The following is a 17,558-nucleotide window of genomic DNA, read 5'->3' on the forward strand; positions in this document are numbered from 1 at the left end:
AATATTGCTCTATGTAGTTGGGTATTTACCAAAGGTTTTCCTAAAGTAACCATAAACCAAACCTGGTTGTAAAAGGTGTTTAGGAAAGACCAAACAAAATCAGACCAACTTCTGTTCAACTAAAATTTGAAGCGCAAGGCCTTACATGCTGTATCGGTTTGTGTCCACTAGAGAGCACTGTGGCATTGCAAATGGATATGTTGCTGTGACTTGATAATTGTCAAATTTATTCAACTTTCACATGTTAGGACATCATCCTACTAAGAAAAAATTCCAAAGATGCACTTCTGCTCATTGCCTACCAAATCAAAACGGAACAGTAGTTTGTTGTCTATTTTTGTGATTTAAAACCAACTAAATGTTAAGTGCCTCATTGTGAAAAACAAGGATGCATGGCAAATCTGGAAAGCATGGCATGCGTTTGTTTTTAGTCCCTTTCACTGTACTAAAAAAATCCACTGCCTTTAGAGTCACTCTGTCTGTAAATATTATCAAATTGTGTAATTTAATCTCAGTATAAATCCAGGATGGTGCTCTTTGAGGATCACGGATATTTGTGAGAGAAGTGAGTTAGATCGTAGAATATTCTAAGATAAGAAAAATGCAAAGTCCAGTGTAACCCTAAGTTAAATCTAAACCTGATAGAAAAATATGCAATAATGTTGGTGAATGACACAAAAAATATGACTTACTAAATATAATTAAAAAGCACATGCACAGAAACCTAAATTTAAAGTAACCTATTAACTCAGTGGTCATTTATTTGATCTTTTTTTTATGGTGCCTTTTAATGACAAAAACTTAATGCATTGTTCTTATCAGCTAACATTTATCACAGTCCAGACAGGCAAGACTTGACAATTATAGTTCACGTTCTGTTTTATTAAAGTGTAATGTGTCATCAAGAGCTCTAACTACAGACCACAAGAAAAATGTAACTATAGAAATAGGAGGAAACAAATCGATTTTTCAACCAGCTTGTATCACAAAAGGCTAAAAGTTAGTTATTTGCTCATTTACTATTAAGAGCTACAGATCTGATTAACTTCTTTAGAGCTGAATGAATGAAAATGTTATATAGCTTAGCAAACAATGGGGTATTTCTTATGAGTGTCAAAGAAGATTGAGAGAGGAGGTAAAAGCAACCATAATTGCGCAAAAATAGCTTTAGAATTTTTATAAGACCTCTAGGTAAACTGAACAATAGATCAAGAACAATTCACAAGGAAGTCAGACTCTTGGGACCTTTAAAAAAAATGGGGTGTGGTCCAGGGCTTTTTGTGCATTATTGTTGACCATTACAGGGGACATGAGAGTACAAAATTTTCCACTGCCTTTAATTCTAACAAACTGACTTATTTATTCATATATTTTGGAACCTCAACGTTATGTCGTGATGGACTATTTGAAGTGCTTGTGTAAACGCCTAAAGGTCACAATTAGCTGTTTTCACTGCAACAATGACTAATCCACAGAAATGTTGCCCCTATTTTCTTTGCAGCCCATGAAGCATCCAACAATATATTTCTAACATGTTTCAACAGAACCCTTCATTTATGAGAACTGATAGGAGACGAAAATTTTCCACACTAACGCAAATGCAGTGACTCGATGCGTCTCTAAAATATCGCAACCAATGGGCGTGTTTTCTGAACACGGTCCAGATGTTATAAACGGAATTAAAAATGCATGTAGCAGTGGGGCACGCCGTAACACGAGGGACTTATGCAGAATTGTATCTCCTGTCTCATGGCATCTTAAAGTAAGTTTGCAATTTCCTTCATTTTGTTGATTTTTTTTTTCTCTTGTTCCAACACCACTTCTACGCGTTTCAGCCCACAAAGAGTTTTATTTGTCATCTCTAAATAGTTAACAAAGCTGCAAACATCAATGTACGGACATTATTTTGAACGCACCATCCATCTAGCTTACTTACTACTAAACAACCGAAGCAGCGCCTTCTCTGTCAGCGCGCGCTCCCGGCGTCTCCGTCTCTAACCAGCTGACTAACACTTCCTCTCACAACATCGACATCAGAAGCAGGCGCGCACTCGGAATCTACCCGCTTCTTCGCGCTCCTGAGAGTCCGACTCTGACACTGGTTAAAGCTGACTGTACAGACAGACTTTTCTCTTGCTTTAACTTTAATTAGTATACATACAGTGGGTTAAAAAGTAAAGTCAACAGAAGGTGCTGGGTTTCATAGGGACGCTTCATGTGTCAACAGCAGCAGCGTTGAACAGCAAAGTGGAGGAAGGAGTCAACGATCAGCAGCAGTAACGTTCAGTTAACTGCGATGCAACTGGTCTTATGGAATTTTCCATAAGCGCAGCTGCTGCGCAGATACGCTACTGCGCATTTAAGTCTTTGAACTTTTACAGGTTTCACAACTTTCAGGTATCCCCCAGGACAAATATGATGGAATATCATATTCCATCATATCATGTCTCTTCCATCATGTCTCTTCCATCTAAGCTGCAAGTGTGTGAATTCTCAGAAAACACAACAGAATGAAGAGTACATTTATAGAACACACGAACACACAGGTGAATGTTAGTGAAGTGGAATGTCCTAAGAAACGCCATTTATTTCAGAAATTAAATTAGAGCTGGACTCATTAATTCATTGCATGCAGAGTTACACATATTATATTGATATGTGATACTATATTGATAACCCCCAATAAACAGTTTTCTAGAAAAGTGCAGTAATATTTAATATAAATTAAAAAGCATTTTAAATACAGAAATGTCAGTATACTGAAAAGTATGTTCATGTACCATACGGTATGCACTAAATTTTTGGGTCTGCACGCCTTCTGCATGAATTACTGCATCAATGATAAGCAATGTTGGTCTCTGCTGAGAAGTTAAGACAGCCACACTCAGTTAATCTGCATAGTTGGTTGTGGTAACTCATATTCTTAACAATAGGTTGCATGAATCTTAATAGGGTTTGTTGTGCAATCAAGCACTGTAATATGATCAGTAAGGCTGGTATTGGTACTTTTGACTGTGTGAGCAGTGTGAGAAGTCCTGCTAGAAAATGCCAGCAAATGGAGCAATGAAGTGCTCTAAAATGTCCTGGTTCACAGTTGACTCTGGTCTTAATGTGACATGGGGATTAAACACCAGCAGATCACATGGGTCCCCATTAATCATTGATGGTTGAAACTTCAAGTTTGGCCTCGAGCAACTTCTTTATTCTCAAAGGAGTGCTTTGGCAAGCTGACCAACTGACCAGATTGCATTCCTAAGCACTCTTTTTCCTGGAGATGTCACTATCAAAACACCCTCACCTGCAATAAAACTCAGAGCTGATCAGATAAGCACCAACCCCATTACCTCACTCTAAAACCCAACCACAGGACCTGAATCCCAAAGCCTTGTCTTTGGAGCCAACCAGCAAGAGACACACACTCGTGAGCTGTTCTTCTCCTGTTCTAGTGGGTGGAGGAAGGACTATTAAAATCTTTGAAGTGAAACCTGAAGAACTTTTAAGGAAAGCTGTATGTGCATCCAGCTTTTCTAAAGTTCATCCACTGGGCGGAGCTTAGACCTGGGAAGATCTAAGTCGACTCCTAGTTCTTTCCACAGAGCCAGCTAGCTGTTCCTATTATTGAACCTTCTCTTGGACCACTGCACTTACATCATTTTTGCATCTGAATGAGCCTGATGAATTCACAAAAATAAGATCAGATTTTCAATTTTAGTCTGTAAAAGTTGCTAAAAAAAATCAGAATTGGCTGGTCAGGCTTTTTAAAGTTTGACTATCAGCCAGAAAGCTGCAATTGGTGCACCACTAAAATGAAAACATCTAAAATTTGAATATGTTTGGACAAAGACAAGTACATCCAAAACGCATTTTTATAGCCTTTTGAGCCCCACTCTAACAAAACAACAAAACCTGTCTTGCTAGCACTGTGAGTTTTATGGAGAGGTTGTAACTTTTTCTGTGTCCACCCATTAAAACTATGTTTTTGTTTTACTTACTGTCTCCATTTGCAGTGAATATGTCAAACATTGTGGTTCTCAGTTTTGTGGGAACCACAAGAGAGCAAGAGATGGACAAAAAATAGTCACATTGTTGACAATCTCTTCATTCAGTCCTTTTATGAAAAACATCAAAAGACAATAATCACTGTCAGTCTATTCCTATTAGATTTATATTCATTACATTAGCGAGTTAAAGGATTCGTTAAAAGTAAGAAAGACTCTAAATGTAAAGACATAACAGAAAGTGCCAAAACTACTAATCTCATAACAAATAATAGGGTACATTTCTACAAATAAAAGCTTCTTTGTCAGCTTAATTTTGTTGTTTATGTGGCTCATGTAGCCTCTCATGTATCCAGACAACATTCACAATGTCTTACAGCTGCAGTTTGCATCTCTCACAATGTCCTGTCAGTATAGCATGAGACAGAAAATCTGTGAAAAACTGACCTCCTATGCCTCCTCCCTGGTGGCCCATTGTCATACTCGATTGATCAGAAACAGCCAATCAGAGCCAGGAGGAGTGTCTTACCACTGTCATTCATGGTTGTGTATGTGGGATGTTAGCTACATGTACATCTTTTTTCCTGTCAGAGATTTGTTGATACTCTCGAAAAACCGATGCAGCAACTAACTTGTCAAGATGTTACTCTTTGATTAAAATGTTATTTTTTTCTTTGAAAGAGGTTAGTAAAAGTGAGTTAAGTTGACTACTGTGTGTGTTTTTTCACTTGGATAGAAATCCTTCCTTCTTCATTAACGCCTCCCTGTTGGCTCTGACATCAATTAGAATGTTCATGTTCCTCTTTTTACTTCCACTGATTTGTTGGTATGAAAGCCATTCTAAATCAGCAGTAATTGACAGTTTTTACGTTTTGCATTTTTTGAGTGTTTAAAAACTATCGAGTCAAAAAGACTTGATAGTCTTTGTAGCCCCTCATGTATCCAGACTATCCAGACTTGATAGTCTTTTTGACTCGACTGTTGTAATGGAATAATTTGTTAATAGTCAATATCAATTCATAAAAATAAATACAAACCAACAAGAGTTTCTAACTTACTGTGAGAAATGCTGAATCTTTCTCTTTTTTTTTCTTAATTTCTACTAACCTAAAACAATCAATTGTGTGTGGTTTTCTGAAATTCTCTGAAAAGTACTTTCTGGAATTACACAGATGAACTGTGCAGAAGCCTTTCGCTTTTCAAGTTCAAAGCATGCCAGCAAATATTCCAACAGGTTGCAACACAGAGATTTTAACTTCCTATCTGTGTTTTTTTATCTTTGTCCTAGCATGCTTTTGCACTGTGTACATTATTTGTATCTTGTTACCCAGCCATCCCATCCACCTGTCAGTGCGATCCATGACAGCAGACCCCCATGGCTCTTAACATCCCCGGTGTGGTTGCGGTGGTGCTGTTCTACATCCTGATCCTGGGCACGGGAGTTTGGGCCGCCCGAAAGTCCAGGAGAGCCGAGAGGAAGAGCAGTGGAGACAGGACAGAGGTGGTGCTGCTTGGAGACAGGAATATCAGCCTGGTGATTGGAATATTCACCATGACAGGTGGGGGATTCTGGGAAACACATATTACAAATATGCTAGTGTACAGAAAGTGAGATATAAATGAACAGCAGCTGAAAAGGCAAAACAGAATATACTGAAGGAAAATTCTAAAGCCGCTAACCTGATCAGGACAGAATCAAGCCAAAAGAAGGAAACAAGACAAAACCTGAATATATCTGCACTGTTTTGCTTTATGCAACACTTCATTTAACTACACAACCACTTTATTTGAATCGGTGTGAATCTTTAGTGTGTAGATGTCCTAGCTGTTTATATAATTTTAAAACACAAACATTCTCAACATTTTTCTGAGTCATTTTTAACTGAGAAAGTTATACAACTCTCAGAGATACAGGTGAATCTTAAAGTGGGCAGATTGAACCTGTAACCAAATCCTGATTTGAACCTTTCTCTATTTGTTTTAGTGTTTCTCCATCATTTGGAATAAAATGAGTAAAGCAAAATTAAAAAATCTACACAGTGGATCCCCTCATATTAGTGGTTAAATATGTGCAGATCCATGGATTTGTCTTTAGAATGTAACTCCAGTGCATGCACCCACAATGTGTAAACTAGCCTTTAAAGGATAATCTTGTTGCAGAAAAATCCATGTTTGTTTTTTTAAGTTGTACAGACTCCTCTGCTTGATTTGTGCTTGTTGTGCTTGTGCAGCCACGTGGGTTGGAGGAGGTTTTATCCTGGGTGTTGCTGAGGCTGTGTACACTCCCGAAATGGGCTTGATTTGGGCTCTGATGCCCATACAATACTCAGTTTCCTTCATTGTAGGTAAGACTGCAGAGGCAAGAGGAGACGATGATCTTAATGTCAAACACATGTGTCTATGCAGTTTGGGCCAATCCAAACTTTTCTATGAAACATTATATTTAGCCATTACTGAATGAATACAATGGACAATGGGTGATATTTCAACCCCTGCATTAGGTGGTCTTTTCTTTGCCAAGCCAATGAGGGAGAAGAAATATGTCACCATGATGGACCCTTTCCAGGAAAAGTATGGCAGAGTGCTGAGTGGGGCTCTCGTGCTGCCATGCATGTTGGTGGATGTGCTCTGGGTGTCCTGCACTCTGTTAGGACTGGGTGAGTAAACAGCTCCTTAAAACGAATTGTCACCCTTTGAGCTATTTTCTCACTTTCCCATGTTGAAACTACATGTTGAATCTGAAGCTGGAAATGTTTTGGGGCGTGTCACAACCACCTACCACATCAGAAAACTCCAGATGCTTGATATATCAGTGTTAGCATCACTATCAGCTGATGTTAATTTTTAAGAATATTGATATCGGTCTTGTAACGCATAATGCTTATTTCCATCCTGTTGGAGTTTGTGTATGTGTTTCGGGAGGGGAGGGAATTGGCCATTTCTGTTTTGTTTGTCATGTAAAAGTGTTGCAGCCCAGGAATGAGGAATGTTATAGAAGCATTCACCGCCTTCTTAAAATAGTAAAAGAAAAAAAAAAGTTATTGTTTGCCAAAAAATAATTTGGGAAATAAAAGTCAGCGGTCATTAATGGAAGCAAGTTTTCAAATCTTGAAACTCCAAGTGGTATGAATAATTCTGCGAGGTGCTCTATTAGTTTGGCAAGAGAAAAAAAAACAATAAAACTCTTTTGACTGGATGCAAGTCGAGGTATTTGTTTCTCTAACTTATGTGTTTCTCTAACAGGAGTGACTATGAGCGTGATACTGGACTTACACTTTGGCTACTCAGTGTGGATCTCAGCAGCGGTGGCCATCGTCTACACTCTGTTGGGAGGTCTTTATTCAGTAGCCTACACTGACGTCATCCAGCTCGCCCTCATATTCTTCAGTCTGGTAAGTAGGAGGATAGTCATTTACTACAAACACCAACACTTACACTACATTATCTGACAATCTACTTCTGCTTCCACATTTAATGAGTTTTAAATCATTTCAAAGCTATTTTGATCCTGATTAGTCATGTAGCGCTGCTTTAGTATTAGCAACATCTCCTTTATTGTTCTCCATTCTAAGAGTTGGTACTCACAATTTTCCGAGTGCTAAAAGTTTGGAGAATTTCACAAACATGTCCAGGTTATGAAGTCTCATGTCATCTGTATGGCTCTTTTTTTTTTTCTTGCTGCTTTCATCTGATGCCTGGAGTCTGATGAGCTCATTGTGTGTGTTGGTCTGTGTACAGTGGCTGTGTGTACCCTTTCTTCTACTGAACAAAACATCTGTTAACATCGCTGAGACGGCTTTCAACCACACATTTCAAGAACCATGGGTTGGAAGTCTGGATAAAGACAGAGTCTGGAAGTGGATCGATGACTGGTTAATGCTGGTAAGCTGGTCAGTATATTTTACCTCTGTAATATTGGGCCTAAAAAATAACACATATGCCTTTTATTTCATCAATTGACACAATTTCAAAAAGTGTGCTAAACAAAACAGTGAGGCGGGGTTACATCTCTTTTTAGCTTGGCTAAAACAATCAACATGTTGTTGATTTTGGTGTTGCAGTGAGATGCTGAACTTCACCTCCGCCCTCACTTCTGCAACCCAGTGATTCTTAATATAGTTGTATCGACTACTTTTGAAATACTTTTGAAGACAAATCTTAGTATCTAGTTTACAACAGTTCTTACACCAAACTGAGTCCACCTAGAGCAATTCTACTCTCAAATAAGCACAATAATGTCATCTTGATTTAAAACCAGGCAGATTATGACTTATGTTTTGTTTGAAGATGAACCATCTCGAAAAACCCTAAGTTTTAGGACTGGAAAAATAAATATATTGATATATGAGGTTATCTTAATTCTAAAACTGACACTGTACAGTTTATGTGCTGTGAAAATAAATTTGATCATCTTACATATTTCTTGATTTTGCTTTTTTGTAACACCTAAGTGTTTAACGTCAGCAAAGTAATTTTAATACCAGACAAAGATAACTTGAGTGAACACAAAAATAGTTTTAAAATGATAAATTTTACCTGCAGTGCTTTTGATCTTTTGCATATTATTTTGTTTTACTGAATAAGCTTTCCGCTTGTCAGACAAGTTGATTCTACAAATATGACAGTATAAATCTTTAAAGCAATAATGTAAGAAAAAAAAAACAATTGGGAACCACCAGGAGAGCATTAAAGTAGCAGAGGACAAAAAGATCAGCACCTTAACTTGTTTTACTAAAAGTTTGTACGCTATTCAAAATAGCTAAACCTCCAGTGTTTCCTGTTGTCATTTAGGACGGCTAGCCTTCCTAACTAACAGACCAATAGCGTCTTTTACAACTTAGTTGAAAGCTGCTCTTTTGGGGAAAAATAATCTCTTCTGTATTTCTTTATGTGACTGTAACCAACCATCTCACATTCACATATCTTCTATATTAAATGTGGAAAAATGATTCTCTTCTCAGCTCATTTTCTGGTCTAGAAACATCCTTCTTTAGTGACTTTTTGAGACTTTGGCAATCCTCTGGAACATTTTACATGTAAGCTCTTGCCTCAGAAAAATTTGCCCCTGGCTAGTCTTCTGAGTTAGAAGAAAATCCTATTTACATTAACTGACTTAATATCTGATTAGCATCTCAACAATAATCTTCTGTTTTATCACATCAGACTCTCGTATCAATATGGAAGGATTCTGGCCAACGTATCTTTTCAGCATCACTTGACATTATTTTGAATCAGAAGGGCACTAATCAGTCAGATAGTGACCAAAATTACCCTGCATGGGTCAAATACAGGAAAATGTTTTTTTTATTTATTATGAATTATTCATTAATTACATTGCTTTTTGGATTTTAAACTGATCAATTAACAGCATGTTCTCTGTTGAGTTTAGTCAAAAGAAAAGAGGTATAAAGAGCATGTATTTTGATTCAAAAATGAGGATGAGATTGAGACTTACAACTAGTGCTACATGGATCAGATCCATTCAGGTCAGCATCTGTTGAATGGATTTAATTTTATTATTTGAGCACGTCACACTTCCTGCAGTTGAAGGACAGATGATCATTAATGTGACTGTAGAATGCCGTTAAATTGGAAAGCCTGGTTAACTATATTAACTGTGTGATCAAAATGATAAGCATTGCTGTAGAGTATATGTTGTTGCCACCAAGGTAATTAAAATGATAGTACAGGAGTAACAAAATACAATAGTGCTGTTTGAACAGACTTCACTGAGTAAGTTGGGAGACGTAGTTTGCTACACGAGGTCTGTTTAAACAAAGCAGGCCATAAAAGCAGATGTGGGCAGACATTTGCTTTTATGTCTGCCCACATCTGCAGGATCCGAGTTTTTAGTTTTGAGGAACCTAAAAACTCAGATGGCGTTTTTTAGGTTACACTGATAATCTGCCAACCATAGAGGGGTGAAGTTTATTTTGAACCACTAAATTTGAGGTAGATTTAGTATGCAGTTGTATTGTCCAATGGCTTTTCAGCAGGACTCCATTTAAAAAAAAAAAAAAAATCTTTGGTGACTTATTAGGTTCTTTACAATAAGGCACTGTTCTGAGCTGATCCAGTATTTTTGCATGTGAATTCTCCTCTTCAAGTTTTGCTGCCTTTGCTTTTTCTGTGTAGAATTTACTTTTCTTTGCCACCTGTTTTCAGGGACTTGGTAGTCTTTCATTCCAATGCTTCCACCAAAGGACGCTGTCGGCATCTTCATCAAGCACAGCCCAGTTAACCTGTTTTGCAGCAGCCTTCCTGATTGCCATTCTAGGAATCCCTCCTGTTCTGGTGGGGGCTGTGGCTGCCTCCACAGGTAAGAACTACGCTAAAGACAAAGTACATATTAGCTAGTAAATGCTGGTCAGCCTTTCACAACGAATGATACCTCAGAGTCATGTCTCCTTTCTCTGGCAGCCATTTACATAACTTTTAAACCACACATTGAATAAATGCCACACTTCAGCAAGATGCAACCGTGAGCTACTCAGTAACATAGTCTTACCAATAGAGTAACTTATAACGACTCTGAGTAAAAGTCGTATGTTGTAGGTTTGAAATGATCCCAGATTTGGCAATGTTTTTATAAACACGACCTAAAATAAATAAATGTTTGTAAAAAGTCTCCATATGAGTATAACACAACGATAATGTGAGATCTGGTGATAGAAGATTTTTTTTAAAACATTTGTAGCTCAGAATCTGTTCATATCAATCAAATTCAGAAATTTCCGGGTTTATTAGAACATCACGTTGAACCCTAGTCTATAGAGTTCTTCAAGATTCAGAACTTGGACCTGGGCTGTAACATTGCTGCATGAGTAAAAACAAATCAAAATCAGAATTCCTTTATTGTCATTGTGCAAAAAAGCACAACAAAATGTAGAAAAAGAAATCATTAATTATAAAATAAAGGACAGGGTTTATGTTGTGAATTTCTCCCATCCAGACTGGAACTTGACTCAATATGGCTCTCCGTCTCCTCACCTCCGCGGGGAGCACAGTTTCGTCCTGCCTCTCACGCTGCAGTACCTCACTCCGCCCTACATATCCATCATTGGAATTGGAGCCGTGGCTGCTGCCGTCATGTCTTCCACAGACTCGGCTCTGTTAGCCGCAACTTCTGTTTTCTCCGCAAACATCTACAAAAACATCTTCCGTACACAGGTAACAAGATTGAAGGTTCAACCCCGGCAGCCTTAAAACCAAACCAGACAAATTAACCGATCCCAAGTGGACAGGATGTTTATATAAATAACCAAGCATCTTCTCTTTTATGACTTTTTGTTCCCAGGCCTCAGACAATGAAATGCAGTGGGTGTTTCGGGCATCAGTGGTAGTTGTGGGTCTTGTTGGAACATCGATAACATTCTGCACCAACAGCACCCTGTTCCTCTGGATTCTTGGAGCAGACGTTTCCTATACCCTCTTGTTCCCCCATTTGGTTTCTGTCCTTTTCTTCAGAGTGACCAATGGTTATGGCGCCACTGTGGGTTACATTGTGGGGGTGACTGTGAGGATTTTGTCAGGAGAAAACACTTTGGGCATTCCTGTTGTTCTCCACCTTCCAGGTTGCACTCTTGAAGATGGCATCTATGTCCAGAAGTCTCCTGTAAGGACAGTGTCCATGCTGTGCACCTTGGCAGCCATATTGATTTTTTCTTGGTTGGCTGTGGTCATGTTTAACCACAGCTTGCTGCCTGAAAAATGGGACGTTTTCAAAGTTAGACGTATTGTCACTGAACCACCGGAGGACGGTGTTGCGCAAAATCTGAAAGACGAAGGAGGAAATTATGATGAAAGTGATGAGGACAGCCGTGGTGTGGCTTTACAGCGATTGTCACAAACTGAAATATAATTGTTGTTCATTCTGTATGTGAGGTTAGGTTCATAGTTAGTTCAGCTATCGTGAACCGAAGCTGACAAAGATTTTAGTAAGGCTCTCTGTTCTTGCTATTTTCCAATTTATTTTGCAATAGCATTAATTTAAAATGTTTGCTCTCTAAACTTTTTAGAGAGCAAAATGTTTAGAGAAGGTTTTGCTCTCTAAACCTGGAACAGTTTGTGTTTACAATACTGTGTTCCTCAGATATCTTCTGTCTCTGCTTTTCTGCCATTCTTAAACGTTTTGGATAAATTATATGGTTTTTCATATCAGACAAAGATATTCCGACAGTTTTCAGATGATTTTATTTGTGAGTGAGAAAAGCTGTTGAAACCAAACCTCTAAACCTAATAACTGTTTGTGTGCCACCCTTGAACGTGATAACTGGAGTCCATTACATCTCCGTGGAGGAATTTGGCCCACTGTTCTCTGTCCACTCGTTTCAGTTTAGCCACATCTGAGGTTTTTTGAGCATGACAGCCTGCATGCCACATCAAGTTGAAGAGATTTATGTCCAGGCTTTAACTATGCCACTCCAAAACAGTTACTCTGGGTAGTTTGACTTATTCAGATGCGTATTTGATGGATTTAATGTTTGCGTTGCTGGCCTTCTGTATAACCAAGTGGGCTTGAGCTTAATGTCACAAACTGAAAGCCTTCAGAATCTTCTGCTTGAGAAACAAATCCATTGTTCCAACAACTGAAGCTAAAAATCCAGATCCTGAAGAACCAAAGCTGCCTCTGACCATCACACTACCACCACCGTGTTTGACTGTTATGATGTTCACTTTACAAAATGCTTAGTTTTTCACCAGATGTAACATAGTGACTATATTTTTCTGGTTGCAAGGATCATGTGAAATGTGATTTTAAATAATATTTTAACCATCTTAAATCAGTGGATGCAACAATATTTGATGTGTTTAATGAAAACTTTTTTTTAGTTTTTTTGTTTTTGTTTTACTCAGGATAACTTAGCCCGATGTTTCATTTTGTTTGATATTTGTAAACATTTATGTTTGGAAACAAAAAAAAACAAAAACAGAAGAAATCCATAAGAGCCAAATACACTTTCACACAACTCTGTTGTTCAAACAGCTGCATAGAAATCTGAGCTTGAAAGCACAAATGAAGAGAGTAAAGACGGTGTTTTGTAATTATACAGTATTTACTGTAGGTTTGCTTAAACAATCGTAGCCCTAATTGGCTAGTCGTGTAGCATTATTCAGGTACATAAACATTGCAATTATTAGTTCATGTGACATTTTGTTGGTGATTTTTTATCTCTCTTACACCCTGGGATTTGTTTGACATTATAAAAAGAATCATGTTTAGTCATACATGTGGACATTTTCAGTGCGTTTAGATACAACAAAATGCATCTAAAAGCACATTTTAGATACATTTTGCCCTGTTTTTATTAGAGAAAAACAGCGATCAAACTGTGAAAATCTGAGCATGAGACAAAATATCTCCACTGTAAAGTACCTGTAACATTCATCAGATGTGAGCCAAATACCTGGATGAAAAAAACAGTTTAATCAATGTTTTTATATCTGTATGATTCTTCACATGTTCTTTGTATACTTCTTTTTTTTTTACTTTTGTACTTTCTTGCATTTCTTAAATAAAAACATTCTTCTGCTTAAGAAGGAAGGTCCGTATTTATACCAGAGCCCAATAATCTACAATATTTTAATATTTTTGTTTGTGTTGTATCTGGTGTGAAAGCTTTCAAGGAGTTATATTTTAATTATGTCCCTAACAGATCATACCAAAATCCCAGTGTGCTAAACCAGAAGACGGCTGGAGGAAATGGGCTGTTGAACATGTTCGGTGTATTAATCCTTTAGGCATTCGTCTTTAAAATTTCACCAATAACCTAATAACTTGAATATTTCATTCAAACTCCAAAGATTGGATGAATTTATAAGCTGACCTTTCTCCGTTGTCACCATATGCCAATGGCACTGGCTGTTGTTAGGGATCTAAAAACGCTGCTAAGTTGAATTATATCTCATAACTATCTTTAAGCTAGATGATAGGAGGAAGTCGTAAATTTCAGAAACAGTATTTCTACTGATTTCTCTCAGCGACATCAAGAAAACCTCAAAAGATTTGGACATAAAAATTGTTTTTGGCTGTGCGCCTTAAATAAAGGTTAGAACAAGCCACAAATACAACTGTTGGCTATACTGATGTTACATCAAGGCAGAAGATGTCTCTCAAGAATCCTTGGCATCCAGGTCAATTCTTTTCCAAGAAAAATTCAAGAAAGCATACCTGGAGTTAAAATGGTTGAAGGAGTTTCGTCTAGGGGTTTGATCTAATTTGAATTAACCCCTTTAGGAGTAAGACAGATCATTTTCCTGATAGGCAAAAGTAGCGTTAAAAAAATAAATACGTTTCTTGATAAAAAAAAAAAAAACTATAGCTCTAGTGATTCTCTACAAGAATAATGTTTGATTATTTTTTATCAAGTGGGCATGCATATGTGATTTTCTTCATAGCAGCTGCATATGTTCCAATAGCATCAAGGTTAACATTTTATGACAATACCTTTAGGTGTAAACCATAGTAGGTACTGTGACTTTGTTTAGGACAGCATAGTCTACTATGCTGATATTAGAGCGTTTACAGCCCTTACTGTCCTATTCAGCTACAGCACAATAAGGAGTTTATTGTTCATTGTAGTTGGTAAGCAGACCTTTTTATATCTGTGCAGTTATTTTGAAACTCCTAAAAGGGAAATGGTAGCTATTTTGCAACATCTCAGACTAATTTGTGGTTAGTTAACCAAATATTTCCTGTGAAGAGAAATGAAGTGAACACAGATGATGACTGAGGATATTTTGTTTTATGATTTGACGATGTTCTCATATGCTAGAATAGAAGATGGATGGAACATTTTTGGTGTAACAGGAGCATCAGATTTATATAAATTCATACTCTATACATTGACATTGGTTATTAGATTTTTGTTTTGTTTTTAATTGTCATTATATTTTTTAGATACAACTGTAGTGCCTTGTCAAAGGCACTACACCTGATATTGGCGATAATTCAGAGGAAGAGAACTTCTGACATGGATGATCCCTTGGAGAATGCTGAGCAAATATTCTCCGCTGCAGCAGCAGTGAGGAGGAACATATTGCCAAGTTTAACAACGTTTATAGAAAAAAAATTGAGGTCCTGTTGAGAAACATCTCCTGACATTTTTATTAATACATGCCACAACCTGCCAGTTTGTGGCCCCAATGAAAAGTTTTGTTTCTCTCACCAAATCTTGCTTTCAGACTCCATGCTTACACAAATCATTTCACTTCCTTCAGTGTATGCAACTTGTTGGTTTCTCGAGAAAGTCAGTCATTTATGGGCAAAATTACTGTGATGTTACAGTAGAACAGGACTGCATGTGCCAGCGCAGTGAAGGCGACGTCACGGGAAAAATACTGAGGGAGCTCTTTCCTGTGGCCTGGCAAAGGAAGCCAGCTGGCAATGTCTTCTTCACTGCCAAGATGCTGTTGCAGACAAAAGAATGTCCTCCATGTATCTATGCCAAGTGAAAAACATACTTTTTTAGTCATTAGTTCAGTTTTTTATTTTCTTTTTTCAAATCCATGTGCGCCAGAGGTCCGCGTAGCAACTAATGTCTTGGACAGTTACACTAAGAAACAAGGATCCCTGCCTGCTTCATTAGCAACAGTCGGGGGTGCAAATTATTTGTCAAGTCAATTTTATTGTTTTAGAGTTGTGAATTCATTCACTCCAACTTCCTCTAATACTACAGAGAGATCTGCAAGAAAATCAACTCACCCCCCCCCCCCCCCAAAAAAAGAAAAAGAAAAAAAAAAAACATTTTATGAGGGAACTGCTGTTCTCTTTCTTGCTGAACAGCAGGAGTTTGTTGAGTTCTCAGGTCTGGAGTTTGTCTACGGCGCCTCGCAGAAGTATTTACTCTCATTTCACCTTTTGCACATTTTGTCTCCTTAGGGCTCACGTTTCAGTGACTGTCATGGGGATTTTTATGTAAAAAAAAAAAACCAACACAGATTAACAGATAAACATGAGGTGGGTGGTACCATAACGATACAAGAATGTTAACATACAAAAGACTTGAAACTGGGCCAGATGAACATCTTCCAGTGGGGCAACAACCCTCAACAATCAGAGCTACAGTGGAATGATTTAGATCAGGGGTCCCCAAAGTCGGTCCCTGAGGGCCGACATCCTACATGTTTTAGTTCTCTCTCTAGTTTAATGCACCTGGACCAAATGATGGCTCGTTAGAAGGCCTAAAAAGAACATTGACATGTTGAAAAGCTTGTTGGTGCCACCAGGGAGAGAACAAAAACATGAAGGATGTCCGACTTTGGGGGCCCCTGGTTTAGATCAAAGCATACTCATTTGGTAAATTGGCCTAGCTTTGGTTATTATAGCTCAGTATTTGCTATGAAATATCCACACAAAATGAGTTTTTTGCTTGTATTTTAATCAGCTCTTGGAAGAAAACCACAGAACAGCACAATCAATGTTGTTTTGATCAAGAGCTGAGAGAACAAACAGAGATGTTTGGACTATGTTTTCCGCAGCAAACGCCCCTACTGGCCTTTCAACACTTAAGCAAATTGAGCCTGTAATGCGTTGCAGATCCTGCCAGATGGAGTGAAGCCATCATTCGTTCCTGATTTCTGAACACGTTGCTACCTGGTTTACAGCATGTGACAACATGTGGGAGAGTGTTGCACATGTGAAACACAAAGTAAGTGATCAATTGGCATACAGAGAATCGCTATTGATGCATTTCTAGACTTCGTGGAATAAAATAGAAGAAGGGCATGTGTTTACTGAAGAAAAGGCAGTTTTTAAATAAGCAAACCATACTGCAGCAGGAGAGTTAATTGAGCCGATCACAAGTAGCTGAAGTCATGTTTGAACTCAAAGCCATCCTCAAAAATCTATCAGAACAGGAGGGGCTGTCTTTGCATTTTGAGGCAAGGAGACCAATCTCTCCTGAACACTGAGGATGAGTCTTGAATGAATCGTTCCTTCCCTCGACTGAAATGATCACCTGATCTGAAGGTCTCCTTTACAGTTTTTACTCTATGATTAGGGTTGTTCTCTCATGACAAGCTAAACCTCAGACTTAATCAACTTCTTAACACATTTCACCACAGCCATGTTATTTGCTGTGAGATGTAAACAGACCTGATGGGCCAGACTTCCGTGGCCGGTTAGCTCAGTTGGTTAGAGCGTGGTGCTAATAACGCCAAGGTCGCGGGTTCGATCCCCGTACGGGCCAATATTTTCTGATTTATTATTGTGCTTTTCATTTTAACCTAATTTTTAATGAAAAGCTTCTTTTTTCATTAACCTTAATCATTCAATTATAAACTAGTCCGCAGAAGACGAGGCTATATTGTATTAAAGAACAATATTTCGCTAGAATTATGAAACGATTACTCAAGGACTACGCAGATCCTAACCAAAAAACATGGTGACAAATTAAACAGCTGCTAAACAAAGTAGTTCCGATGTTGCTGAGTCAAATACCTCTGGGTGATGCCAATTTCTAACATAGGTTCCATGGTGTAATGGTTAGCACTCTGGACTCTGAATCCAGCGATCCGAGTTCAAATCTCGGTGGAACCTGTCTTTTTCTTACTTCCCCA

General features: G+C 38.0%; 1 protein-coding gene and 1 non-coding gene across 2 annotated transcripts; both read left to right on the plus strand.

Annotated features, from left to right (window-relative positions):
• The first annotated feature begins 134 nt into the window (after positions 1-134).
• On the plus strand, positions 135-13,522 carry LOC122830029 (high-affinity choline transporter 1-like). The gene is made up of 9 exons (XM_044115058.1): positions 135-1,762; positions 5,330-5,557; positions 6,230-6,343; positions 6,500-6,655; positions 7,242-7,390; positions 7,737-7,880; positions 10,164-10,317; positions 10,951-11,168; positions 11,296-13,522. The coding sequence occupies exons 2-9, from the start codon at positions 5,374-5,376 to the stop codon at positions 11,857-11,859; spliced, it is 1,683 nt and encodes a 560-aa protein (XP_043970993.1). The 5' UTR covers positions 135-1,762; positions 5,330-5,373; the 3' UTR covers positions 11,860-13,522.
• Positions 13,523-17,466: 3,944 nt separating this feature from the next.
• On the plus strand, positions 17,467-17,538 carry trnaq-cug. The gene has a single exon. It is a non-coding gene; the product is annotated as a tRNA-Gln (tRNA).
• Positions 17,539-17,558: the final 20 nt, after the last annotated feature.

The sequence above is a fragment of the Gambusia affinis genome, linkage group LG04 (assembly GCF_019740435.1).
Source record: "Gambusia affinis linkage group LG04, SWU_Gaff_1.0, whole genome shotgun sequence".
Classification (NCBI taxonomy): Eukaryota; Metazoa; Chordata; class Actinopteri; order Cyprinodontiformes; family Poeciliidae; genus Gambusia; species Gambusia affinis.